This window comes from Aulonocara sp. 'chitande type north' Nkhata Bay, linkage group LG12 (genome assembly GCF_057382095.1).
Source record: "Aulonocara sp. 'chitande type north' Nkhata Bay isolate Kocher_YH1m ecotype deep benthic linkage group LG12, A_spYH_male_GT1.1, whole genome shotgun sequence".
NCBI lineage: Eukaryota > Metazoa > Chordata > Actinopteri > Cichliformes > Cichlidae > Aulonocara > Aulonocara sp. 'chitande type north' Nkhata Bay.
Window position 1 is genome coordinate 10,712,389 of NC_141355.1, and position 27,618 is coordinate 10,740,006.

General features: G+C 39.1%; 1 protein-coding gene and 1 pseudogene across 2 annotated transcripts; one reads left to right on the forward strand and one right to left on the reverse strand.

The window, feature by feature from the left end:
- Nucleotides 1–36: 36 nt before the first annotated feature.
- Nucleotides 37–26,277, forward strand: LOC147316958 (leukocyte surface antigen CD53-like). 2 transcript variants are annotated; one of them, XM_086313495.1, is made up of 8 exons: nt 37–3,756; nt 4,185–4,266; nt 6,057–6,245; nt 6,743–6,817; nt 8,198–8,308; nt 8,590–8,697; nt 24,559–24,642; nt 24,865–26,277. In XM_086313495.1, the coding sequence occupies exons 2-8, from the start codon at nt 4,204–4,206 to the stop codon at nt 24,928–24,930; spliced, it is 696 nt and encodes a 231-aa protein (XP_086169621.1). In that variant the 5' UTR covers nt 37–3,756; nt 4,185–4,203; the 3' UTR covers nt 24,931–26,277. The 2 variants fall into 2 exon arrangements, with proteins under 2 accessions (XP_086169621.1, XP_086169620.1); XM_086313494.1 differs by lacking the exon at nt 37–3,756 and having other exon boundaries at nt 3,769–4,266.
- On the reverse strand, nt 14,038–15,997 carry LOC147316959 (uncharacterized; annotated as a pseudogene).
- Nucleotides 26,278–27,618: the final 1,341 nt, after the last annotated feature.

The window sequence follows — 27,618 nt, forward strand, 5'->3', positions numbered from 1 at the left end:
AAAAAAAAAAATATATATATATATATATATATATATATATATATATAGATATATATATTGGGGTGTTAGATTTTGATATCAATATTGATATTGGTAATAAAAGTCCTAAAAATTGGTCGTCTCTGACCACTTCTATGCACTTGTAATTTTACTTTTTTATGCTTATAGAAAAATGTCATTCATATTGACATTGCTAATAAAAACTATAATAGACTATAATAATAAGAATTTTAATGGTTAAAATCTGTTAGAAGTATATCAGGAAAATCTGTAGATATATCAATATTTGTGGTCACGACAGCATCAATGAATGAATGATAATTGGGATATTTAAAAGCGAGATCTTAATATTGTATTAGCAATGCGCCTATAATATTTGTTAAAAGAAAAATTGTAATTCATGTCTTTGTTTGCTGTTGTGCAGTTTTGGGTTCTCACCACTTCCATGTACTTGTAATTTGAGTTTAATAGCTTCACTTTTAATAGCTAATAGTTTAATAGCTTACCAAAAAAACAGCACGCACTAGATAAAGTTATAGAAGAATTTTGCTACCAGCATTGATGCAAGGTTTTTTTTTTTTTCAATTATCAATTTTTGTTTGTTTTTTTTAATTTGATTTGATTTTTTTTTTTTTACACAGCAATAATAGTACAAATAAAACTCTGATATAATGACAGCCTTAATTCATTTCATCCATTCAATAACAGACTAATCATTCAGGAAGACATTTGCCCAAAAAGCACTTCAGTGTTTAGTTCATTGGAGCTTTGTGGACAGTTTCATAGATTTTTGAAGCAATATCAATCAGTACTTCACTCTAATTAAAATCAGTTTCCAGCCCTTTAAAAAAAAAAAAAAAAGCTACAGATTTGTTTTTTTTTTTCTTTTTTTTTTTCTTTTTTCAATGTAGGTGTTTCATTTTTGTGTCATTCAGCGTGTGCTGTCACTGGGGAAATCAGCCATTTAGGGATTTTTTTAATAATACTGTTCAGCTTATTATCAAATTAAAGAAAAAGAAAGCTCAACCCTTGTCTGAAAAATGTGTGTAAATCTTGTTTGTGTGTGATAATTCTTCTTCAATAAAAGTTTGTTTATTTTTTTCCGTTGTGGTGGTGTTTTTAGTTTTCTCTGCAAACGTTTTTCATGTACAGTGCCTTGTGTATTCAAGAAATTGAACTACAGGATGGGCCATTTATATGGATACACCGTAATAAAATGGGAATGGTTGGTGATATTAAAGTCCTGTTTGTGGCACATTAGTATATGTTGAGGGGGCAAACTCCTCAAGATGGGTGGTGACCATGGTGGCCATTTAGAAGTTGGCCATCTTGGATGCAACTTTTGTTTTTTCAATAGGAAGAGGGCCATGTGACGCATCAAACTTATTGGTAATGTCACAAGAAAAACAATGGTGTGCTTGGTTTCAACGTAACTTTATTCTTTCATGAGTTATTTACAAGTTTCTGACCACTTATAAAATGTGTTTAATGTGCTGCCCATTGTGTTGGATTGTCAATGCAGCCCTCTTCTCCCACTCTTCACACACTGATAGCAGGAGAAATGCCAGCACAGGCATCCAGTAGCCGTAGTTTCAGTTGCTGCACATCTCGTATCTTCACACCACAGACAATTGCCTTCAGATGACTCCAAAGATAAAAGTCTAAGGGGGTCAGATCGGGAGAATTTGGGGGGCCATTCAACTGCCGATGTGTGATTAATTGGTTTATAATCACTTAAACTAGTGACCTACAAGGAAGTGTAGGATGAGGCTCGAGGTGTTCAGATGCAGTCTGCATCTTCACAGTTATCACAAGCCCTCCACACTGTATGTTTAAGGTTAAAAGGTTTAGATTTTGACCAGAGGGGCCGATGGCGCGATATGGCAGCCTCGCTTCTATCAGTCTGCCCCAGGGTAGCTGTGGCTACAACTGTAGCTTGCCTCCACCAGTGTGTGAATGTGAGAGTGAATGAATAGTGGAATTGTAAAGCGCTTTGAGGGCCTCGAAAAGCGCTATATAAATGCAATCCATTATTATTATTATTATTATTATTATTATTATTATTAAAAGTTTTATCAAGACCGTGTAAAAAGATGAAAGTTCCCAGGTGAACGTGAAGATGGAAGTGCTGAAATCTCTTAAGCCTGTGTTCTTTCTAATGGCCAGCGGGGAAGGATGGAGATGGTTTAAGCCATTTAACCCTTGATGTCATTTCAGTTAAGGCCTCAGCAAACACTGATGAGCTTTTGTCTTCCTGAATACAACATGATACAGTATTCAATTTTACTTTTAGTCATGTACATTTTAGACAAGGTGACTTAAAAGTATTGTAAAACAAAAACAAAAAAACATTTGTTCACATTTTTGAAATGATACTTGACATCCTGACTTATCAATCAGGAAATATTAGTTACACTACAAACATGGTGGGCAACAAATAGAAGTGAAAATACCATAATGAATGTTTTAGGACAAAAAACTGAACGTTCCTGTATTGTATCTGTACTGTATGTTGGAGTCAAATTGTTAAATGTTGTCATTGTGTTACTTAAATTTGTAAGTCTTGGTTCAAACTATAGGATCAAAGACATTTGTTTCTGTTGACCTCCCCAAACTGTTGAACGGTGGGGGAGGCTGTAGTGGTTTATTATGGGACATCCTATGTGAGGGTTCTGTTTTGTTGTTTAGTAAGCTTCCTGCCTTTATGACCCTTTTGTGGGCAGGAGGTCACACAAAAAAGCACCCCCACTCACACACTCACAGTACCTTATCTCTTAGAACCATAGGGGTTTTTTACAATGTGTGGTGCTTATGTGTACTGTAACTGTTTTCAATAAAAGGCGGCAAGGAAGGCTGTTTATTTGAAGTTGGCTAGGAGACAAGTGAGGAGCGTTTAGCTCCTAGAGCCTGGTTCCGACCAGCCTCCCTTGCTAGCAAGTAAAAACCGGTTAAAGCTGTTTGTCTTGCTTCCTTGTTTCGTTAACAGGAATAAGTTTCTAAACCAGCGGGGCCTGTGGAAGCGCAGACCCAACACTGTATAACATATTATAGATCCACAGCAGTATCATGCAAGATGATCACCTCACTGTCCCATCTGCTTACTGTACAAGTTTTCCAATCGCATTTATTTATTTATACTGACTAGGGGTTGGAAAGTAATTCTGATCATTTATGTAGCATCTTAATTATTTATTGTTGAAGTCAACTGAATAAGTCCACAGGGAGCATTAAATGTCATCAAGCGCACAAGCCACCTGATTGCAGACTAAACGAAAAAGAATCTGCTACAATAGATTTCATCGATCTCCTACCTGGAAAATCCAATTTTAGCCTCTGACTAATTGCATTTCTGCAGTGAAGCAAAGTGATGGCATATTGCCATGGATTTTCCTCTAAGCAAAAAATGAGTCCAGCAAATTCAAGAGGTCATTGATGAAAATCTGCTTCACCTGAGACTGTGATATGGTTAGTGTTTTTCAAAGTAAATTCAACTGTCTTTCAACAGTTTTGTTATTTTTTCAAAATGTATTTTATTACAGACCTCTCTCTTGCCAGGCGTGAATGCCCCTCCTCTTTAATGTTGTTACTAAACATACTGGGTAGATACACCCAGTATGTCAACTGCCCTTCCACACCCTTTTAGTTAGTTTTCCTTCCTCCTTATTGTTAGTTAACCCTGGCAATGAGAGAAGCAACGCTGGGCTACTGCTCACACACGTCTGTCACAGAGATATTGCTGGATACAGATTAGTCAAGGTAGGTCCTTAGATTATTCAATTGGTTTGTTATCTCAACCACAAAATTAGTGTCTGAATTTATCATTTCATTTGAATTTATTTACATGTTTGTAATAAATTAGGAAGCACAAGATATGGAAATTTGGTTACAAGTGAAGGTTTTGTGCTGTGCTGTGAGCTGCTGTCACACAATCCCATTTAGATACAAACTTGCAACAAATGGTTAATGTGGAGATAAGAGCAGATAACAATGATTAACAGGAGCCTAAACAGAGCACAGGTGTCCATTGTGACTTAAGGGTCAGTGTTGTCACATCAAACAAAAGTGTACTGTAAACAGTAACTGTCTATAGCAGTATTATGTCTCAAACATTTAAGCCCATTAGTGAGACTAATCTAAAGTGTCATTTTGTATTTTATGGTAATAAATGTGACAAACTCTGACAGAGGAAGATTATCAGTAAGGATGACTAGCGCCTGTGTGAACTGCCTGAAATCTCTGGTGACAGCTCTGCACTTCCTCTGCTGGGTAGGTACGTTGGGGTAAGAGACCCACCCAGACTACAGAAAACATGGGTTGTCATGTAACTGTGAATTACCAGTTCCAGTCAGATGACATAGCACACTTACAGTATACACATTTATAGATACACATTATGGTAAATAGTTATAGATAGATAGACAGATAGTAGTTGCCTACCTTGTCCAACAAAATGGGGGAGTGTTGTGTCAGGAAGGGCATTCGGGGTAAAATCTGTGCCACATCAACATGCATATCCATCTGCTGTGACCAGCCCTTGGGAAATAAGGGAGCAGCTGGAACTACCTTCTACTTGTAAATGTGGTGCCACAGTTCTTGAACATTGCGCATTCATTTGCAATTGTTATCAGTCAGGAGCATCATTTAATTTCCACAGGCATGCACTTGATTACGTTTGACCACAAGAGGGGATTAAAGTACCATTTTAGGCTCCGATCAAACGTTCAAAGTTTTTACTTGTGATGGAAATAAAGTGGTCCCTCGTTTATCACGGTAGTAAATAACCCACAATAGGCGAAATCCGCGAGGTATCTAATTTTAAAAAAACAACAACAATTATTATAGATGTTTTATGGCTGTAAAACCCCATTACTACACACTTTATACACTTTTCTCCGAGAGGCTCGAACATTTCCCCACTTTTCGCAATGGTTTAAACACTCTAAAAGTTCAAACCTTCGTATAAAAAGAAGTCCAGTATTATAGAATGAAACCAAAGGCACCTGCAGATGCCTTTGACGGTGCAAAACGTTTCGTCGATATTTTTGTGTTTGTTGAAGAAAACTTGCAAACAAACATACAGTACAGTACTTCAGAGTCACACTGCTAGCGATCGAAGATTTAGGTAAATTTGACAAGCTGAACGCATTCTGTACTGTACAGGAGACACGGCATGAGATCGATTGGTTTACAGCCAATCAGAACGCAGAACACAATACGCTGTAAAAAAAAAAAAAAAAAAAGCATGCAAAATTGCACAAAAAAATCCGCGAAACAGCGAGACCGAGAAAGGTGAACCGCGTGTAGCGAGGGACCTCTGTAATGCACCCATAATGCTCCAGTGTTTCATTTTAATTCTAGAAAAGAAAAAAAAAACAAGATTAACTGGGTTAGTCTGTACAAGCTTATTATGAATTATGTGCAATGTTAATCTAGACAAAAACTAAACAAACAAAAAAAAACTAAAAGTAAAAATACACTATGCAAAGACATATAAATTAGTATACTGAATACAAGCAGCTTAAATTGTACAGTAGTGTGTGTCTTATGTAAATATCTCCTTAGCTACTTCCATAAGTCAGTTGTCAGTCTTCTTATTTGTCTTTACAACATGTTCAGTATTTTATGGTGGGTCTCGGGGCCAAACACAGCGTTTCATGTCTTGTAAATGTTAATGCACCATTTTGTTTAGTTTATGATGGAAATTACTTTCTGTATATAAAGAAAATCAAAAATAAGGCTCTAGGCAACATTTCATAAATAAATAGAAATAAATACAAGCTGTGAGAAGTGTATCATTTTCCTAGTTGCATATATAGTGTTTACTTCGCTCTAGATGTGAGTCAGTGTGTCATAAGTTGACGATTCTGTCTAACATCAGACGTCTGCTGTTTTTTTATTTGGGAGACTAAATTAAAATCCAAACTTTCTTGATTTTGAGTGTAAATTCAGTTTTAGTCCATATAGGCAAACCCACATAGACTCAAATTCAGAATAATAATGTGACATGTCTCTTGTCCTATTTATGTGTGTATGTGTGTTTGTTTGCTATGGTGAAGCTAAGCAACACCTTTGTGGTGGCCTTTGGTGAATTCATGATGATGCACTCCAGGTTTGCCTCTCTAGTCACCTCCTTCTGGCCAGTCTACCCTGCCAACACTCTGGTGGTCACTGGTACCATTGCCACCTGTGTGTGCTACTTGGGAGTGGTTGGAGGCATGAGGGAGAACCGCTGCATGCTCATAAGCGTGAGTATGAAGCAGTGACTCAATGTCGCCCAGAGATTTTTAATGAGTTACTATAAAATAATGATAAACTTTATAGTAGGCGATCGTGGCTCAAAGAGTTGGCAGTTCGTCTTGTAACCGGAAGGTTGCCGGTTCAAGCCCCGGCTCGGACAGTCTCGGTCGTTGTGTCCTTGAGCAAGACACTTCACCTACCGCCTACTGGTGTTGGCCAGAGGGGCCGATGGCGTGACATGGCAGCCTTGCTTCTGTCAGTCTGCCCCAGGGCAACTGTAGTTGCCTCCACAAGTGTGTGAACGTGAGAGTGAATGAATAGTGGAATTGTACAGCGCTTTGAGGGCACTGAAAAGCGCTATATAAATACAATCCATTATTAAATTAGCATAACTATTCTTTTAATGAGCTTTGCATTTAGTTTGAATGAATGCAAATACAGTACACTGAAATTAGCTGAGAAGATGCAAATGTAGTCATGTGGTGTCCCATTTTCACCCACACAGTTTTATGTCCTGCTGTCCTTCCTGATATCTGTGGAGCTGGCCATGGCCTGTGTGTTTTTTGTCTACAACAGAGAGGTAGGACAGTCACTATCTGTATCCATATGTGTATACATATACCAGGTTATTTAAAGGTTTCTATTAGAAGTACACCAATCCAATTTTTTCCAGTTGTGAAACCAAAACCAGAGGAAAAGAATGATTACTTTATGTGTAGCACAATATCGGGTTTGATATTTTGACAAAATTTGTAGCATAAAATGTATCAAATAATGGCAACAGAACCATAATAAAGAAAATCTATGCACTTTATTCACCTCTATAAGCTGTCTAGCTTGGTTCATGCTGCTAGCAAGTTCACATGGCCTATTGAGTGGTTGTTTTTTGTCCCATGATGATTACCCCTTTAATGCCAAGTTACCATGATGCCCACATCCAGTGCTGACGTCAAAACTAGGTGTGAATTCTATTAAATTGTTTAGTCTCATAAATGTCTTAGAGTGTTGTTACACTACGAGCCAGATTCAATCATTCACACACTTGTAAGCTCTTTTTAAAATCTATTTTGCACATATTTACATGCCAGTGAAGCATAAGGGACAGTTTAGGGTTTGCAGACTGGAGAAGCCATTGATAAAACCACCTGTGCTACATAATCGGAACCACCTATTCTACTTATTGTCACATAGTGTTACCTTAAGTGGAACAAAAGCTTCCCGGCAAGTATTAAGAGACACAAGTAACAGAAAGTAATAGGGTGAGTTAGCTGTGTCAGCTCACTTCACCGCATTTGTAGTTAAGCATAAAGCACAATATACAAAAAGACAAGCTGTTAGCATTGCACTCATGAAAAACTAAGTGCTGTTAGCTTCCTCCAGCTGCACTGCTGCTACTTATAGTGTAGTAAACAGGACAACATGGAACTGGACTGAATTAAAGTCCTATCCAAAGCAAATATTGCCACTGGGTCTTCAGGTTTGGTCAGGTATTTTGTACAATTTATTTAAATATAACTTTAATTTTAACAGCCACCAAAACATAAAAACTGTATGCTTAAAGTTGGAAATGAAAAAATAAAGTTTCAAAGTTTACTACTTCAAAACAAGGGCATACTTTACTGTTGTGGAATTATTTCTTAGATTGAGAATCTGTTGAGTGCCACATCTCAAACACATTGATTGGCCTGTTATTAAAATATTGGAAAAGCTGAAGAAAGAGTCCATCACATACTGAAGTGTTGTATACTTAGTTTCTATGTGGATGGACATACTAATTAACCAAGGAGCTAAGTTCATTCTCCAGACTTACGGCATATGTTCTCGCATTTTTTGACTTTTTTGCTTGTTTGGTTTGATTTGGTACTGCTATTTATCCCCACTTGTATCTAAACACTGTTTTTGTTCATGTCCAGTAGGCTCCAGTATATTTCTGTTCTTTCGCTTCCTTTCTGTCATGCAGATTGGCACATACTTTGAGAAAGATCTGATGCACAGCTTGGAGGTCTACAAGATATCGGGTCCAGGAGAAAATCAGACACTCAAAGATGACTTTGATGCCATCCAGTATCTGGTAAATGATAAGCTGCTTTCCTCTGTCAGATTAATCATGCATGTCCTGCTCCACCATTTAAAGCTAAACACTGCTCATATTAACACTGAATCATCAAACTCAGAAAAACAGGCTCATTGAAGTAGAAACTTGTAGCATTAAATGTAATACTATGAATATTGAGTTAAAGAATAAATATATGGAACTGGATATAAACAGAATAGGAAATCATTTTGTGCCTTTCCCTGCTCAGATAGCAGACATGTTTACTCCACTGAACCCGAGTGTTGTGTTTTGTACAGTTTAAGTGCTGTGGAGTCCACGGTGTGGCAGACTGGGGGGGAAATGTCCCAATATCCTGTTGTACTCTGGACCCTTGTAACGTCACTGACCAGCCCAACTGGCAAGAGGTTAGTTTACATTATCAAACCATAAAACACTGTTTTTAAAAGACTTTAGTTTCATTGAGGTGAACACACGTTTAACAAAGAACGTAGCAGAAAAAGGGGTGTTTTGAAAAAAGATTTTCAAAGTAGACAAAAGAACAGGTGAAGTAGTAGTTGTTCCAGAAAAAAGGTAACACAGGAGTTTCATGAGACGATAAAAACAATTTCCATTTTGGATATACATTAAGACACATGGGTATTCACAGACGCGGACTAAAGCTTTCTTGGCTGCTACCTCAAAGCACACTGTGCGCTGTCTATCTTGCGTGCTGCACAATATCGTTTATTATTTAGTAAATATTGATATCTATGACTAGCTAGTTTATTGTGATGGTGCTTTGTTTTCTCTATTATTATGTTGCTCTTTGTTGTTTGCTGTCTCCTCTGTTTGTTTTTTTTTGTTTGTTTGTTTTTTTTCTCCATACAGGTGACCCAGGAGTTCTTTTTTTTTCTCTCTCTCTTCCCCCCCCTTCTCACCGTCTCTTCTCCCCTTTGGTTTTCCTTCTTTCTCTCCCCCTCTTTCTCTCATTCATTCCCCCTGTCCTATTTATTAAAAAAAAAAAAAATAAATGACAAAGGATGAACTGAAGCTCTGCCATCACGTAATGTCGCATACTGCTGTTTCTGATGTCATTTAAAAAAAAAAAAAAAAAAAAAAAAAAAAAGGATATACATTAAGAATTTGGGAATGTTGCTTTCAGATAAATTACAGCATATTAATTCATCAATAACAATTCCAAACTTCAACCAATATAGTTTGTGTTTGTTTAAAGCTAAACCCCAATTCCAGATCTGCTCTCTCTAATGATAACGCTTAAACACATCCCACATTGTCTTACACAAACATATGAATTTGACCAACATTCAGTTGTGAAAAAAACTGAAAAAATCTACAATCGTTAATTTCATCTGATTTACAGTTCTAATAACAGTGTTTTTATGATCTGGTTAATCTGGTTTCTCTTTAATGCAGCGGTCCCCAACCTTTTTTGCACCAAGGACCGGTTTATGCCCGACAATATTTTCATGGACCGGCCTTTAAGGTGTCGCGGATAAATACAACAAAATAAAACTAGTACCGGTACCGAAAAAAAGAAAATTTATTCATAACACACGTGAAAAGACCCAGGAAAACCGAGTAAACGATAAAAACGATAACAAAATAACGCTGAAAACCGATAAAAACCCTGAAAACCATACATTTCACACATGAGCCTCAACTCTCGTGGCCCGGTACCAAACGACTCACAGACCGGTACCGGTCCGAGGCCCGGGGGTTGGGGACCGCTGCTTTAATGTTTCACTGGTAATGACGTTTTAATTATACTGCAAGGTCTTTTAGTCTTTATTTAGAAGGCTTTATCATTCTCTCACATCATTGTGGAGGAATTCCAGCACACTGTACACTGTTAGACTTTTTGTTTCCACTTTACGGTAACATACTGGCGTCACTGTTGCCAGCGTCATACCGTGACGCCGTGTTACGGTAGCTTACCGTTCTGCAGGATGATACCGCTTTTTGCTGTTGTGGTATAATACTCCTGGACAAATTATGGTAACGCACCGTAGCTTTTTTTACAGTATCTCACTGGCGAGTGACGCCGTTATGTCGTTATGTCGTTATGTCGTAAATTACGTCAACAAAGTAACATCATACTGTGATTAAGAAATTGGTATACTACCGTTTATTCATGGTATGTCACTGTAAGCCCGCTGCAAGGTAATAAACTGCAAGATATTTACCAGTAACTTACCGTTATTACGCATCATCAGTGCCAAAAATATTCATCTCTGCTAGAGGATACCGTGTTCCTACAGGCGGTCATTTACTGTTTAACAGGTCGTAATTTACCATAATTTCAGGAAACAGTAACATACTGTAAGAGACTGGAGGGTTCCAAAAAAAATTGTATTGTATAAATGTATCATTTATTTATTTATATATATATATATATATATATATATATATATATATATATATATATATATATATGTATATATATATATATATATATATATATATATATATATATATATATATTTATCCTTCAAGCTCGGGTCCTCTACCAGAGGCCTGGGAGCTTGAGGGTCCTGCGCAGTATCTTAGCTGTTCCCAGGACTGCGCTCTTCTGGACAGAGATCTCCGATGTTATTCCCGGGATCTGCTGGAGCCACTCGCCTAGCTTGGGGGTCACTGCACCTAGTGCTCCGATTACCACGGGGACCACCGTTACCTTCACCCTCCACATCCTCTCGAGCTCTTCTCTGAGCCCTTGGTATTTCTCCAGCTTCTCGTGTTCCTTCTTCCTGATATTGCTGTCATTCGGAACCGCTACATCGATCACTACGGCCGTCTTCTTCTGTTTGTCTACCACCACTATGTCCGGTTGGTTAGCCACCACCATTTTGTCTGTCTGTATCTGGAAGTCCCACAGGATCTTAGCTCGGTTATTCTCCACCACCCTTGGGGGCATCTCCCATTTTGACCTCGGGACTTCCAGGTTATACTCAGCACAGATGTTCCTGTACACTATGCCAGCCACTTGGTTATGGCGTTCCATGTATGCCTTGCCTGCTAGCATCTTGCACCCTGCTGTTATGTGCTGGATTGTCTCAGGGGCATCTTTACACAGCCTGCACCTGGGGTCTTGCCTGGTGTGATAGACCCCAGCCTCTATGGATCTTGTACTCAGAGCTTGTTCTTGTGCTGCCATGATTAGTGCCTCTGTGCTGTCTTTCAGTCCAGCTTTGTCCAGCCACTGGTAGGATTTCTGGATATCAGCCACCTCCTCTATCTGCCGGTGGTACATACCGTGCAGGGGCCTGTCCTTCCATGATGGTTCCTCGTCTCCCTCCTCTTTCTTGGGTTTCTGCTGCCTGAGGTATTCACTGAGCACTCGGTCAGTTGGGGCCATCTTCCCAATGTATTCTTGGATGTTCATTGTTTCATCCTGGACTGTGGTGCTGACACTCACCAGTCCCCGGCCCCCTTCCTTCCGCTTAGCGTACAGCCTCAGGGTGCTGGACTTGGGGTGAAACCCTCCATGCATGGTAAGGAGCTTTCTTGTCTTTATGTCAGTGGCTTCTATCTCCTCCTTTGGCCAGCCTATTACCCCAGCAGGGTACCTGATCACGGGCAGGGCGTACGTGTTGATGGCCCGGATCTTGTTCTTACCATTCAGCTGACTCCTCAGGACTTGCCTGACCCTCTGCAGGTACTTGGTGGTTGCAGCCTTTCTAGCGGCCTCTTCATGGTTCCCATTCGCCTGCGGGATCCCCAGGTACTTGTAACTGTCCTCTATGTCTGCAATGTTGCCTTCTGGTAGTTCAATCCCCTCAGTTCTGACTACCTTCCCTCTCTTTGTTACCATCCGACTACACTTCTCCAGTCCGAACGACATTCCAATGTCATTGCTGTATAGTCTGGTAGTGTGGATCAGTGAATCGATGTCTCGTTCACTCTTGGCATACAGCTTGATGTCATCCATGTACAGGAGGTGGCTGACAACTGCTCCGTTCCGTAGTCGGTATCCGTAGCCAGTCTTGTTAATGATCTCACTGAGGGGGTTCAGGCCTATGCAGAACAGCAGTGGGGACAGAGCATCTCCTTGGTCGATCCCGCACTTGATGGTGACTTGTGCTATGGGCTTGGAGTTGGCCTCTAGTACGCCACATCCCCATTGAGTTCCTGATGAAGGCTCTTAGGGTCCCATTGATCTTGTACAATTCTAGGCATTCCAGTATCCAGCTGTGGGGCATTGAGTCATAGGCCTTCTTGTAATCAATCCAGGCAGTGCACAGGTTGGTCAGTCTGGTCTTGCAGTCTCGGCTGACTGTTCTGTCTACCAGTAGCTGGTGTTTTGCGCCTCTGGTATTTTTGCCAATTCCTTTCTGTGTCTCGCTCATGTATTGACCCATGTGCCTGTATATATATATATATATATATATATATATATATATATATATATATATATATATATATATATATATATATTAGGGGTGAAACAATACTTGTATCGGTATTGAACCGTTCGATGCAGTGCTTTCGGTTCGGTACGCATATGTATCGAACAATACAAATTTTTAAATTTATTTTATCAACTTTTCTTCTGACGATGCTGTCTGTGTTGAGAGCTCGGTGGATCTGAGTTCCACTACTCTGCCTAGGCTGCACTGTCGAGCGCAGATCCACTGAGCGGAGCGTGCTCTTGTGTGTGTGTGTGTGTGTGTGTGTGTGTGTGTCGGGGGGGGGGCAAGCTAGCGAGACAGAAGCTCGTTGCAACATGGCAATTGCCTCAACGCTACCCGAAATTGAACCTCCCCCACCCTCATTCAGATCGATCATTCATTTAACGAGATTAACGCTGACAGCACTAGTGGGAACACAACGAGTATGATTGCACATTTACGCCAACATCATCCTAGTGCAAAGACAGGAAGCAGACAAAAACAACACGCACGCATGCTACAAACTTTATCCGAGTAATTTAGACAGCCGTTAGCACATGATTCTCCTTATGGGGACCTGATATGTTTAATATGCTGCAGAGAATATAGCCCAGAAGAAGCGTATAGTATAGCTTTTATTTTGGAAAGAGCCATTTCTCTGTAATAAACTCTCTTTTCCAAAGATGAGTGATTTCTCGATCAGATAGATTTTTTTTATTATTTTCTTGTTTCAGCAGCTTTAAATTTAAAAACTGTACTTTTGAGTTAAAATACAAACAATAACGATATTATGTCATATCCATATCATGGCAGACAACATATGTTCAAGTGTTGGGTTTTCTTAGTTATATTTTGTAGGGTCTTAAACCTACAATGTGAAGTTGGCACCATACAAATAAACTAAATTGTAATGAATATAATATCAAGCCCCACACTTCTGCCTTTATATACACTGTCCAAAATACTGGCTCACACCACCAAATCAATGCACAAAGCAGGGTCAACAAGGACATGGATGAGCGTGTGTGGTGTGAAGGAACTTGACTGACCTGCACTGAACCTTGACCTTGCTTTGTGGACTGAGTTCATTGATTTGTAGGGTGAGCCAATACATGTGACAATTAAAGTGTAAGTAGCTGAAATAATTTTTAACAAACGGGTAAAAGAAGGGAAAAAAAACCTATTGGACAGAGACAGCTTCTTGCAAGATGGCGAGAGAGCTTGTCTTCATTGTTGTTCGACTCGTGTAAATGTCCAGAAAGCATGGGCCATGGATCGTCTGTGGAGACACAGGTAACAACACATTGTTCACTTAAATTATATAAGAAATTCACTATAAATGGCAACAACAGTTATCTAATTTGAAGTTTTCCACTCAAATTCAGTAAGCCGCTGGAGGAAAGTTGTGACATGAGGGTTAATGTGAACAACCTTTCGCTTCACAGTGGTCCCAGTCTTTCTGCTTGTCCCAACCTTGGAGGTACATTTTGTTCCCTCTTCAGGATTTATCCTTACAAAAAAACCTTAAAACATGCCATAATAAATAGCAACATACAGTAAGTTGAGATTTGAAATAAGTTGAGTTACTTAGGGATAATTTACTCATCATCTATCACTATTAGCTAACTGTTCAAACATACCTCTGAATTAGTTCCAATGTTGCACACACTGACTCCTGGTATTCCAGGTTCAATACATAGAATGAACCAAAGAAGACTGACATCGCATCAGCAAAGGTGTTCTCTCTGTCAAGCTCAACAATTACACGCCCCTCTGCACTCACCATCCAGCAGGTGGCAGTCATTAAATTTTGTCCTTAAATGCATAGGGGCAACATTGTCATTATGCAACATAAAATAATTTCAATACTTCACTTCTTCACACTGTCTAGATAGTCGTAAAGCAAATAGCTACGTACAGTTAATTATCAGTGACCTTATGTACATAAGTCCGTTTTAACATATTATAATTGCACATAATTGGGAATTATTCTGCACATTAAACACACCTAACAAAGACTCAGCCCAATTAAATTACCGGAGATGAATCAACAGTATGATTATTTTGGAGTTTATAGTTTGTGCTGCTGTTGAACTTTACAGTATTGACTTCAGTATTTCTGCTGTTAATGTAGCTAGACTACCATGTTGATCAGTAATATGTAATGTGAAATTTGATATTGTTACTTAGCTGGATTCACTGAGACACATGTCCAACAACCTTGGTTTATAAAGGAAATTACAGAAATTTGAGCTAACAAAACAGAGACTGGATACCTGTGTCCATGAAAAGCTTCTGTGCCAAACAGAATTTGTAATATGGTCTAATCAGTTCTATTTAAAAAATGACTTAGGGGTGATTGGCAGGTTGCTCTCTGATTCAAGAGACATCCTGGTAGTTTCCTGCCAGAAAAAGGACCAGGACATTTTATGTAACAAAAAAAAAAAAACAGGACAGCAAGCAACAGCATTAAACCTAGAGCTGTATGAAAAAAGTTTACATCTGCTAAGACAAAGAGGGAGTCTTCGTCTTCCTTGTCATACTTCACCATGAGAAGTATGGCTGCTATGCCAACCTTGTTGTTGGTCAAAACTCCCTCACTTTCTATCTGCTGGATGAGTGTCCTTATACCAAGTTTCTATTTGAGCTTCTGGCTGGAGAAATAGTTAATAATCCTTCTGCCTTTGGTTATGAGGGCCTGACCTAAGCGCTCACTGATATCGATGCCTGTGAGTTTGTAAAAGTGGTTCGAAAGACCTTTCCCAGTAAACAAGAATAGCCACTGCTCCTGAATTTCAGCTACTGAAGGTGAGAGACAACTGTTGATAAGCTGAAATATATGTGAGGCACATGAAGTCATCCACATCAGGTCTCTCCACAGCTCCAGGGCCTTGTGAATTAAAAATTGTAAACAAGATGTGTTTCTTTTCCTCTAAAGAAGCTGGCGTTTCCCCCTCAGGAAGTTCAACTGGCTGCCAATTAATAAAACCATAGCTATCAACAAGGCATCTCACTTTTTTAGGTGGGGTTGCATTACTGTTGGGACTGCAATCTTCCTCATTCCTGGTTCTCTTTGTTTGACGAAGTCTATGTGTTGCATTATCTTGATTAACATGTTCAACTCTAGATTTGATGCTTCTTAGTAGTGAATAATGTCCACAACCCAGTCTTTCTCCCTTTTCAGTAAAATCTGCAAATGTTTGAGGGTATCTGTTTACAATGATTTTAGCAACTTCTTCACAAGATGCACATTTAGGGTTTCTGCAGTGAACTTGCATGGCCTCCACAACAATTCTAACCATACTTCTCCTGTCCTCTGGATGACCTCTGTCTCCTCTTGTGATTTCATGCAACAGTTGGAGTGGAAATCATTCCCAAGGAATCTGTAAGTGTGAGACCCAAGAGCTGGAGTAATGGTTGTACATAGTGGTGGACGTGGAGGAGGAGGGGTGAGGTGGATGGCTTGATGTTTCAGCTGATGCAGCAGGGCAAATGTCATTGTGACTTATTTTGGGGGCACATACAAGATCAACAATGTCTCTAAGTTTAAGGCATAACTGCCAAACCTCACTATCCACAGGACGTTTTATCTTTTCACCAATGTACAGAGGCAGAAGTCGTAGAAGACACCAGTTCTGTGCTGCTGAACCCCCCAGCCTCTGCCCTGTTTTCACCTCACATGGCTTACTTAAAGCATCACTTCCTACGTGTTTGAACTGTACAATTGCTCTGTTTATCTGGTTGTATGTGAAATGCCCTTCCACTTGCACAAGGGTATCAATATATAGTGACAAGTGACTGGAAACCACTCCTTCAAATAAATAATGGCACAAACATGGAGGTAACCCAGAGCACACATGGGAATACTTCAGTGAATTAAACATGGAGTCAAATTTAATGCCATTCACAACCAAGTGGACACTTGTAGAGAGGACCTCAACACTGTCCTTATACTTATCAGCTATTCTTTTTTGTCCAAGTGATAGTAGATCACTGATAAAACTTTCCCTGTCAATTAAGCAGTATCTGCAAAAATGTTTGCTGCAGCTGAAATTCTCAGTGAAACCACCTATGCAGTGGGAGCCCAGATTGTCTCCTAAGATGGCTATCAAAGCTATCTTCATTATGGTTCCATCCTCTACCAGAACCCCTGTCTCTTCCATATCTTTAAGGTCTGCAATAAGACTTCAAAACTTTGTTATGGCCAAAAGTTTTGAAGTCAGTGTCCCTGCAAAGCAGAACAAGTTGCATTGCATCAACAGAGGACTGGTTGTGTAGTAAGATCTCACCTAGAGTCCTTTACACTGCCAGGATTTTATGTTTCTTTTTGCCAGACCCTAATGGATTAACCACTTCAAATGCATCTTGGTAGAGAATGAGCGAAAGAAATGATGGATAGTGCTGTAAAAGTGCATTATCCTTGACATTTTGACTGTCTGAGACATCCTCTAAAACCATGTCTGGTGATCGGCGCAGTTTTGACTGTTTGTACTGTTCTCGTATTGTGGGTTGTCTCAAGAGAGACTTCAGTGTTTCTTTAATTGGCACATACTGAAAATAACGCTGTTTGCCTGTACTGTCAGATCCTAAAAAAATTTGAGTGGGTTCCACATAACTGAAATTTTCTTTGAAAAATGTCTTCCTTCTTTTGTCAGATTTCAACACACCTTTTGTACAGTGTTAAGAGATTATTCTGTGAAAGTTCTTGAATGATTTCACCAGTTTCTTGTTGGCTTGACTGCTGAACTGTCTGCTTATGTTTTCGAGAAATATGGCTGGAAAATGATGTTCGGACACTGAAGTATTTAGAGCAGCCTTCAAATGGACATAATACTTCATTGATGTGAAATCTGAGATGGGCACAAAGACCTGTGAAGTTTTGTGCAGCATACCCACATCCAGGAACTTGACAGCTGAGGTAATCAGTGAAATGTTCTGAACCTGGCAGGACAGTTCTCAGTTCCACAGGAAAACCTATAGTTAGCTACATGTTTGTGGCTTTTAACATGCAAACTGAACAATATAAATTTCCGTGCATGGAAGCCACAAAATTTACAAGTAAACTTAGTTGCAAAAACTTCAATGACAAATTACCTATCCAAAATGACATATGCAATGCAAAAAAAACAACAACCCCAAAAACAAAATAAGAGTATAGGAATCAATTCCCAGTTTTTAAATTATCAAAATTATTCACAAAAGGCTTCAATGAACACAAAATCTGTGCCGACAAAAAGCACAGTAAAGACAAGTGAGCAGTGCACAAAAATGAAAAGATATTCGAGCTCGACGATTGACTGACTTTAGCCTGACTTAGTTAGCACCCCGCACCGTACAGGTAGTACAAGCACACCTGAAAACACTGACCATTTACCAGCTTTAAGCATTTGGGCGCAACCCCATTAGTTCGCCGATTCACCTGTTGCAAACGTCCATGTTTCTATCAAGTCTCATAAATTCATCGGCAACTATTACTAACTAGTCTTTTGAGTCTCCACATTCATAGATATTGAAATTTTGTCTTAGCATTTGATTGAAAATAACCTGGCACTGTAGCGGAAAAGTCAAAACAAACAGTAATAAGAACACATTTCTGACTTCTCTCGAATAAGTGAAAAAACACTTACCTTCAGACTGATTAGCTGGTTCCAATTCAACTTTAATGTGTCCCATGTCAGTCAGTTTTAGGGGAAAAGTGTTAAGTTTAGATGTTTCATTTACTTTTGAGATACTCCCGCATTAATTGGATGAGAAATTTGGAGTCTAGCAGAGTTGTCACAAATAGTATAAAATCTTCAGATATAATCCAATCAACCGTGCATTTAACCTGACTGAACTCCATCCAGTTACCTCTGACTACTTCTAAGTTGCACATCTTAACGGTCCGTAAATTGTCTCTGTTGTTCTTCCACCATCTCATCATCAATCTGTGCTGCAGCAAACTGGGACTGTGGCACAGAATAGTTGATGGACATGTTGTTCTCCTGCTTTGCAGCTTTGTTTGAGTCTGAATCGCGTCTTAAACGGGTACAACTAAGAAAAGCAGATCAATATTTTCTTCTTGTTGTTATTTAATGATGGTTGGCAACCGGCGAAAGGAGCATTAACCGCCTCGATCACTATCTTCTATCCGCCATTGTTGTTTTGAAAGTGAATACCCGACGTGTGCGCCATACATCACATTGTACGTCAGGTAAAGGTGTGTTGTCGGCTATGGCTCTCCCATTGAGATGTGTAACAAGTGCTTCACACACCTGTCGCATAAAACGCCTTAAAAATGTAACAGTCGCTTTAAAAACACAACCCAACGCGCTAAACATGAACAAACAAAAACACCCGTGTTACATTATCATGTATATCCAGGACATCTCTTCTGAACCAAGACAAAGTGGTGCTACAAAGGAATTATTTCTATAGGAGAGTGCATTTAATAGCAGTCTGGCCTGCCACAAAATGCACCGCTAAAAATACAGTTTCTGCTTGTCCCAGCATTTATTAAATTTAAGAGTGAAGTTGTAGGACTGATGCTGGTTAATGGTGTAGGTTTGTGGATGTGACACCTGAACTTGTGTAAAATGACGACCACAGCATATTCTTTTCAGTGAACTTTTGGTTAGTTCACTGTAGCTAGGCAGAGGTGTCTTAAAAGTACCACCTTGTGCAGAAAAAAATGAAGTTCCAGTATAAGAAAGAATAAGAAGAGAAAAAAGCTACACCCTGCTAAATGAAGTAACTTTTAAACATTACTCTAAATGTAACATATAGAAAGGAAAAGTATACGTTACCTAGTAAGTATACTACTAATGCTTCTTGGGACTATATTGGCCCCCGTTTTAGTACCGGTATATAGAAGTATACTTGAAATTAGCTTTTAGATGTACTTTTTGTTCACTATAAATGTACTAGCATAATGTCCTTTCCAGTCTATAAGAGTATACTTAAAATATACTGTACTCTAACACAATACTAAACTTCCAAGTATACTGTTAATTTACTTTTTAGTTCATATTTGGCTTACTTCTGATTGAAACATAGTAATTAGAATAGAATAGAATAGAATTCAACTTTATTGTCATTGCACATGCACAGGTACAGGGCAACGAAATGCAGTTTGCATCCATCCAGAAGCGCTTTAGCCATGATATAGATATATTACAATATATATTAGCAATAATATAGATATGTAAGTATATTACAGAAATGGTGATCTTAGTCCGGAGGCTCCTGTAGCGCCTCCCAGAGGGCAGGAGGGTGAAGAGTCCATGTGATGGGTGACTGGGGTCTTTGATGATTTTCCCAGCCCTTTTCAGACACCGCTTCCTGTAGATGTCTTTTATGGCAGGAAGTGGTGCTCCGGCGATGCGCTGGGCAGTTTTCACGACCCTCTGCAACGCCTTCCGGCGCGAGGCAGAGCAGTTCCCGTACCAGACTGTTATACAGTTGGTCAGGATGCTCTCGATGGTGCAGCGATAGAAGTTCACCAGGATGTCTGAGGACAGGTGGTTCTTCCTCAGAGTCCTCAAGAAGAAGAGGCGCTGGTGAGCCTTCTTGACCAGCTTGGAGCAGTTGGTCGTCCAGATGAGATCCTCGGAGATGTGGACTCCCAGGAACTTGAAGCTGCTCACACGCTCCACAGCCGTCCCCTTAACCCTTTAGAGCCGATCGGAGCGGGAATGCTCTGTTATGCGTAACTATTTTTAAATCCCAGTAGCACTGCAACCACGTAAGCTAGCGCAAAAATTTTTTTTGCATATGAAACCGGAGGAGTTATACTTACATCTGATGCCATCAGCTTGTCCTAGGTCACGGTTTCCTTCCACATAAAGCTTTGCAAAAACTGCATAAAAAGCGCTTGCAGGAACAAAAACATAATATTCCAGAAACACGCTTTACCGATCTGATCAGCTGTTCAAAACACTTCCTACGTTGGAATTGACGTCCGCCCGAACTTTTGCATTTCCGCCATTACCTGCCCGAAACCGGAAGTGACGTCATTTTCGCGGAAATGTAGTCTTTTTTGCGATCAGGGCCTCAGGGCCTATACTGCTCTTTTTAAAAGTTATCTTTGACTTTATGACTTTCTGTGTCGTTTCTGGGATTCTTAGGACTCATATTGCACTGCTGGAAATAGTTTATTTTGATGCATATGCTGCTTTTTTGCAAATTTGCAGTATAATATTTATTTTCATTTTTCCTGCAGTGTATAAAAATTGGTGTATTTCAAAAATAAAACTATGAAGACACTCAAAATAAATTTCCTGTGGTGGGAAACTATTTTGTGCAACTTTTTTGTATTTACAGTTTTGAGGGATAAGACTCTTAAATTTCTCTAACTACAAATATATGTTAAAAAATCAAAAACGATTTTCAATTTTTTTGTAGTTTATTGCACTTTTTTGCAATTTATGTAATTACTATGCACTTAATGAATACATATTATTAAAATCTGGGCTATAATGGTTGTATTGATGTATAGCAACTTGAAATGCTCCCAAAAATGGCTCCACAGCATGTAAAAATATAATATAAGCTCTGGCGGACTTGGTTCTATGGTAGGTCTTAAAGGGTTAATGTGGATGGGTGGATGTGGGTCAGCATTCCTCCTGTAGTCCACGATGAGCTCCTTGGTCTTCTCGGTGTTAAGCAGCAGGTTGTTTGTGTCGCACCACTCAGCCAGACGATCCACCTCCTCCCTGTAGGCGGCCTCATCGTTGTCACTGATGAGGCCAATCACCGTGGTGTCATCTGCAAACTTAATGATGGTGTTGGAACCATCAGCAGGTCTGCAGTAGTGGGTGAAGAGGGAGTAGAGGAAAGGGCTCATCACACAGCCTTGTGGTACACCGGTGTTCATTGTGATTTTAGATGAGCAGTGGTTATCCAGCCGGACATGTTGGGGGCGGTTGGTCAGGAAGTCATTTGCAGATGAGGGAACTGATGCCCAGGTCTGTCAGTTTCCTGATGAGTTGTGAGGGGTGGATTATATTGAACGCTGAACTGAAGTCTATAAACAGCATTCTGGCGTAGGTGTTGTTGTTGTCCAGGTGTGAGAGGACAGAGTGCAGTGCGATGGAGACTGCATCCTCTGTGCTCCTGTTCTGGCGGTATGCAAATTGGTGGGGGTCCAGGGTGGGGGGGAGAAAGGATTTGAAGTGTGCTAGGACCAGCTGCTCTAAGCACTTAGTGATGATGGGGGTGAGTGCTACTGGGCGGTAGTCATTGAGGCTAGATGGGTTGGAGTTTTTGGGTATCGGGACGATGGAGGTGAAACATATTTTTCACATGTAACAAATCAATCAATTCCCCAGACAGTCAGATGATAGTTCCAACTATCAGAAGGCTTCCTTTGCAGAGAACTACACTCATAGTTCAAGTACCAGAATTATATTGTAAACAGGTGAGAAAATGATTTTAGAGTTGAGGTTTATTAACCATTAACCCTTTTCACTCACGGTTTAAACAATTATTTTCATTCCACTTTGTTCAAAAGGTAAAAGACAAATTCTTGTTTAAAACATCAATTATTTGTTTCATAGTTGTTTTAATTTTACAGTTAAAGCACTACAATGCATGCTGGTGTCACGATCCTGGGTCTTAGGACCCAGTGTTTTGAGTTTTAGTTCATCTTAATGTGTATAGTATGTTAAGCTCATTAGGCCTCCTATGTTCATTTGCTTATTAGTTCCCCCTTGTGTTTCCAACCCATGTTAAGTCTCCCCTGCTCTTCATGTGTTTCATGTCTGTGTCTTACATTGTCAAGTTCCGGTTATCATGTCTGCGTCTCATTATGTTTCCTATTTTATTTGGAAGAGATCCTGTGCTTTTATATCATGGTTTATGTTTTGAGTCCTTTGATGTACTGTTTCTTGTTTCCCTGGATCTCAGATATTTATGGTTATCTTAGGTTTAGCTCTTTGGCTTTGTTATATGGCTTCCCTGTGTTCCATGTTATGTCCACTGTGATGTTTTGTACCACGTTTCAGGTTCCTATGTTCTGTCTCCCCAGTTGCTGTTAAGTTTGCGTGTTTTAGAATTCAGTCAGTGTGTTTCCTGTTTTACTTTGAAGGTCCATGCCTCATGTGAGTGTTTCTAGCTTTGCTTGTCTCGTCAGTCCTGATTTCTCCCAGCTGTGCCCTCCTTCTGTGTCTCATTCCCTCGTTATCCCTCTGTGTATTTAAACCCTGTGTTTCTCTTTGTCAGTGTCGTAGTCTTCCTCATGCTGTGTGTGATTCTCCCCGTGGTTCCTGGTATACTTTATGTTTAGCTTTCCCAGTTTAGTTTAGTACTGTTTTTGTGTTTCACCCTTTGCCAGCATTAAAGCTGTGTTTTTGAGTTTACGTTTTGTCTCCGTGAGTTTGCGTTTGGGTCCTCTCCTGCCTGCCACACAGTCGAATCATGACAGCTGGGTATTTCATTGTACTTCTTAGTATACTTCAGGTATACTTCAAATACTCTACATACTACCGTACATAGTATACTACAAGCACTACTATACTACAAGTATAGACAATTTTTTTTATACTTTTCTGTATACTTCGAACTGGACTTAAAGTATGCTTAAATGTAATGTGGTCTAAAATCTATAAAAGTACATAGAAAGTGAACTAAAAGTATACTTCCTTGTTTTCAAGTTTACTTATAATATACTTGATATTCTTTTTTTGTAAGGGTGAGACTGGTTGTTTGATACAAAGTGGACTGTAATTATGTTTCACATTGTTTGAATAAACAAATAAATGTATTAATATATGAGGTTCAATTCAAGAAATTCCATTTTAGTGTAGCTGCAACTTAGTCCTTAAGTTAAAAAGGATGCTGCATATTGTAGTTTACATGTCATAATACTCTCACAATGAATTGCATTTTATGGTAATACACTCGGAATGAGGATTTAAGTAATTACTCTTAGATCTACAGTAAAAAACACCAGAAATCCAGATGGTGTAATAGTATAATCTCAGTAACATCACCAATTAATACATTTGCTGTATTTTACAGCTGTTTCCATGAGTACAGTGAGTTACCATAAAAATAATGTAATCTCATGGAATTTTCCCACAATGACATGCAAATTACAGTACTAAACTGCTAACATCCTTTAGAGTTTTTTACTGTTGATTTTGCAGTACAAAGCTATGGAAATTACTGCAAAGGCTAACAGTGTACTTTGTTTTAGAGCTGCTTGTTGGTTAAAAATTGATTTGTGAAGAAATTCATGAAGACATTACTTGTTCAGGTGAAAAAATGCTTGGCTTCTCGAGCTCTGACTCTCTCAGTCTGGCTACCATGTGGGAACCCCCCCCCCCCCAAAAAAAAACAAAAACGAAAAGCTTGTTCTTAATTTCTTCAGTCAGTGATGAGTAAAATGTGCTAGCTTTGTGGGGAATTATTTTTTTGTATAGAGAAATAAACTGGTTTCAGTGTAAATCATCTAAATTAGTGACACTCTATTTCCTTGTAGCTTGCGGGTTATTTGTTTTAAGGTGCACGTTTCTGAGTTATGCCAGGGAATCGTGCATCTCTGAGGAGCTATGGTATCCAGGATCAAGCATAAATGATTACATAGATATCAGTATATGTGTGTGGTATCAGTTATCAATGTTGTGCCACAGTTTTCCATTTTGGACTTTGTGTTATGCACTACCTACACCAGTAAGACTCAACAATAAAACCACTGACAGCATAAATGAATGCATTGATCTGGTGGGAAACTTCGGCTCCTGACATTCATATGAACACTTTGTCATGCACTCCTCACTTAAACATACGGAGAATTTTTCCCCTTTTTCTCTTCTTGTGCTTGAGGTATAATTGCATGTATGCTTAGTATCGTAATGTGTATGAGTAAAGGATAAACATAAAAATGTTGCCTTTCAGGGTTGTGTTGGGAAACTGCAGGACTGGTTTGCCAAAAACTACCTAAGCACAGCGGCAGGAGTGGTCTCCATGTTTATCTTACAGGTACAGTTTCTCCCCATTACAGCTGCCAGTTAGGAATGCAGCAGGTGTTGTCCACTAGTGGAAACCTTAACATCCATCAGATCAGCGATTCGTCTAGGGTTGGGGTTGTTTTATTTATTATTTTTATTTTTAGGGTAAACTCAAACATTTTCTGGCTAATGAGATTTTAACAGAATATTGTCAACTTTTTTTCTCTGCTCTTCTTCTCTTTTTTTTTTACAGTTTCTTTGCATGTCTATCACCCTCCCTCTCTTTTGCTGCTTTGCTGTACGTGGACAGGGTTACTGAAAAAGGTCCAGAGGAACTCTACCTGCAATTCACAGATACTTTCCACATGTCAAGACGATGCTTTTCCCTATCTCAGCTTTTTATTAATCTGTTTCGAACACCAAAAAATCCGCTGCTATTTCCATCTGTCAAAAAGGGAGCTAGCTGATTATCGCCATTAAGAATGTCATATGAGGTGACAGATCATTAAATGTGATACGGAGACATGTAATTGGATAAAAAGTGATGACATGATTGTGTTAGCACTATTCCAACCCTGTAGGATGTCAAGACATTTTCTCCCTGTGAGTGCTGGGTGTTCACCACTTCCTTGTATGTTAGACTTGAGATAGACTAAAACCATAGCAAAAGGACTCAAAATCTTGTAGGTAGTGTAGTGGTTTTTAGTACTGACATTTCACCCCCTCTTCTGTAAGAATTAGCCAACACCACCTGTCTTAGAAATGTCCTGCTTCTCTTCTAATTAAAGTCCTGGCTAACGTCACATCCTGGTGTTTTTAAAGTGAATCTGAGCATCTTCCATCTTCTACTGTTATCAGCTCAGTTTGGTAGACTGTCTAAAACCAGCATGTAGGCTTGTTTAGCCTCTTAACATCCGCCAGGTCATCAGTGAGTTGACTAGTATTAGCCACATGCTAATTAGGAATATTTTTGTGAGCTAGACAATGTTACTTTTCAAATGAAGTCACATACTTTTAGGCATTACAGTTTTTCTGATAAAAGCTTACCCCTCACCCCTAACACTAACCTTTGGTTGCCAGTGACAAAGTGGATGTAAATGAGGTTAAGAACTAGCATGATGTTGTAATGAGGTCGAAACTCTCAGTTGACTGCAGCAATGTTCTTAAGGTAGTGCCATTAAGATCAAATTATGTATAACCTGGTGTGCTGTGGTAATAAAGAAATCACAGTTGTCTCAGTTTTAAGTTGTGAAGTGTTTTAATTTTTTATGATTTCTTTATTTAATCACGTTTATGTGTTTTCTGGTTTAGCTGATCCAGCTGATTTATCCTGTGAATTCCCCAGTAGTTCTTGAAAAGAGGGGCATTTAAACTTGTGTATGGTCCCTTAATGTGTTTAATAAAATAATATATATGCTGATTGTGATTTATGGTGGGTTTTTTGTGTGTCCGTTTGTCTTATCTGCCAGTACACTTTCTAAGAGATGAGTCAGAATGCAAGCCCAACCCACAGATCTCTGGTATTTTTAGGATGTTCTTGTTTGGTAGGGCCCAACTATTGGCCCCAAATTATCTTAAAGACCTCATGGGTACCATATCATCCCATTAGAGCACTTTGCTTTTAGACAGCTGGGTTACTTGTTGCTCCTAGAGTATTTAAGTATTTAGTATTTGCTCACAGGGGGTCATATGATTGCTGGGGTTTTCTCTGTTTTCTTTGTTGTAAGGTCTTTAACTTACAATATAAATCGCCTTGAGGCAACTGTTGTTGTAATTTGGCACTATGTAAATTAAGTTGAATTCCCAGAGCTTCTTTTCTCATTACATCCGTCATACTCCACTAACAAATAACAAAACAATCAAACAAAACAAGAAAAACACTACAATACTCCAAAAACACATTTGCGTACCTCCAGATTTTCTTTCTCTCTCTTTCGCTCTTTTTTTTAATTTAATTTTTTACGTATCTGTCACCCTTAAATGTTTTTTTGTCTTTCTTATTATGTATTTTTGTGCTGGCTTTGAGCAACTGTCTGAGAGCAACTTTTTAGCCCTGAAAACAACTAAATACAGCTTACAGTTAAACTGCTAAAAGTGACATGGGAGTAGTTTCCTGCTACTTTCGGCTGCTCCCTTATCACAAGGGGTCACCAATGAGAGCAGTGCCACATGTCTGATTTGGGAGATCCCCTTCCTGATGTAATCCCAAAGGCAAGTTGTCTTGTCTTGTTGCTGGAGTCTTGAAGAGTACCATCGCAAAGTAAAAAAAAAAAAGGCAAAACCACTCATCACCCTTTAAGGGTAAGTATATGGGACCTTTAAAATATGATGATCATTTAGAGTATTATGTAGGATTAGGAAGAAGTAGGTATCTCTGAATTGTGAACCGGCACTGCATGAAATAAAGAAATGTATTTATAGATAGCGGTAGTGCAACGGGCATCAATCTGGATCACTGTGTCTGTCTTTTGACTTACATGGCAGGTATTAATGTAATGCCTGTGGCCATGTGGAAGCTTTGATAATGAAGGTGATGTTTATTAAAAAGCATCTCTGTGGCAGCAGAACCACACAGGATGCTTGCGTTTGCGCTGAAGATTTATCAGTCTGGCATGGCGAGAAATGCATGTTAACAACATCCTCCTGTGGTGTGATATTTGTCCTGATTGATGTCTCCAACAATTTTTCCTGAGATGTTTTTATGATCGCTGTCTTCTTTCAGCTTCAGGCATCCTTTGAGTGTGTTGTTGTGGAGTGGCATATTTAACCCTTTAAGACCTATAGAACCAAGTTCGCCAGAGCTTATATTATATTTTTACATGCTGTGGAGCCATTTTTGGGAGCATTTCAAGTTGATATACATCAATACAATCATTATAGCCCAAATTTAAATAATATGTCTGCATTAAGTGCATAGTAATTACATAAATTGCAAAAAAGTGCAATAAACTACAAAAAAAATTAAAATAGTTTTTTTAATGATGTTTTTTTTAACATATATTTCTAT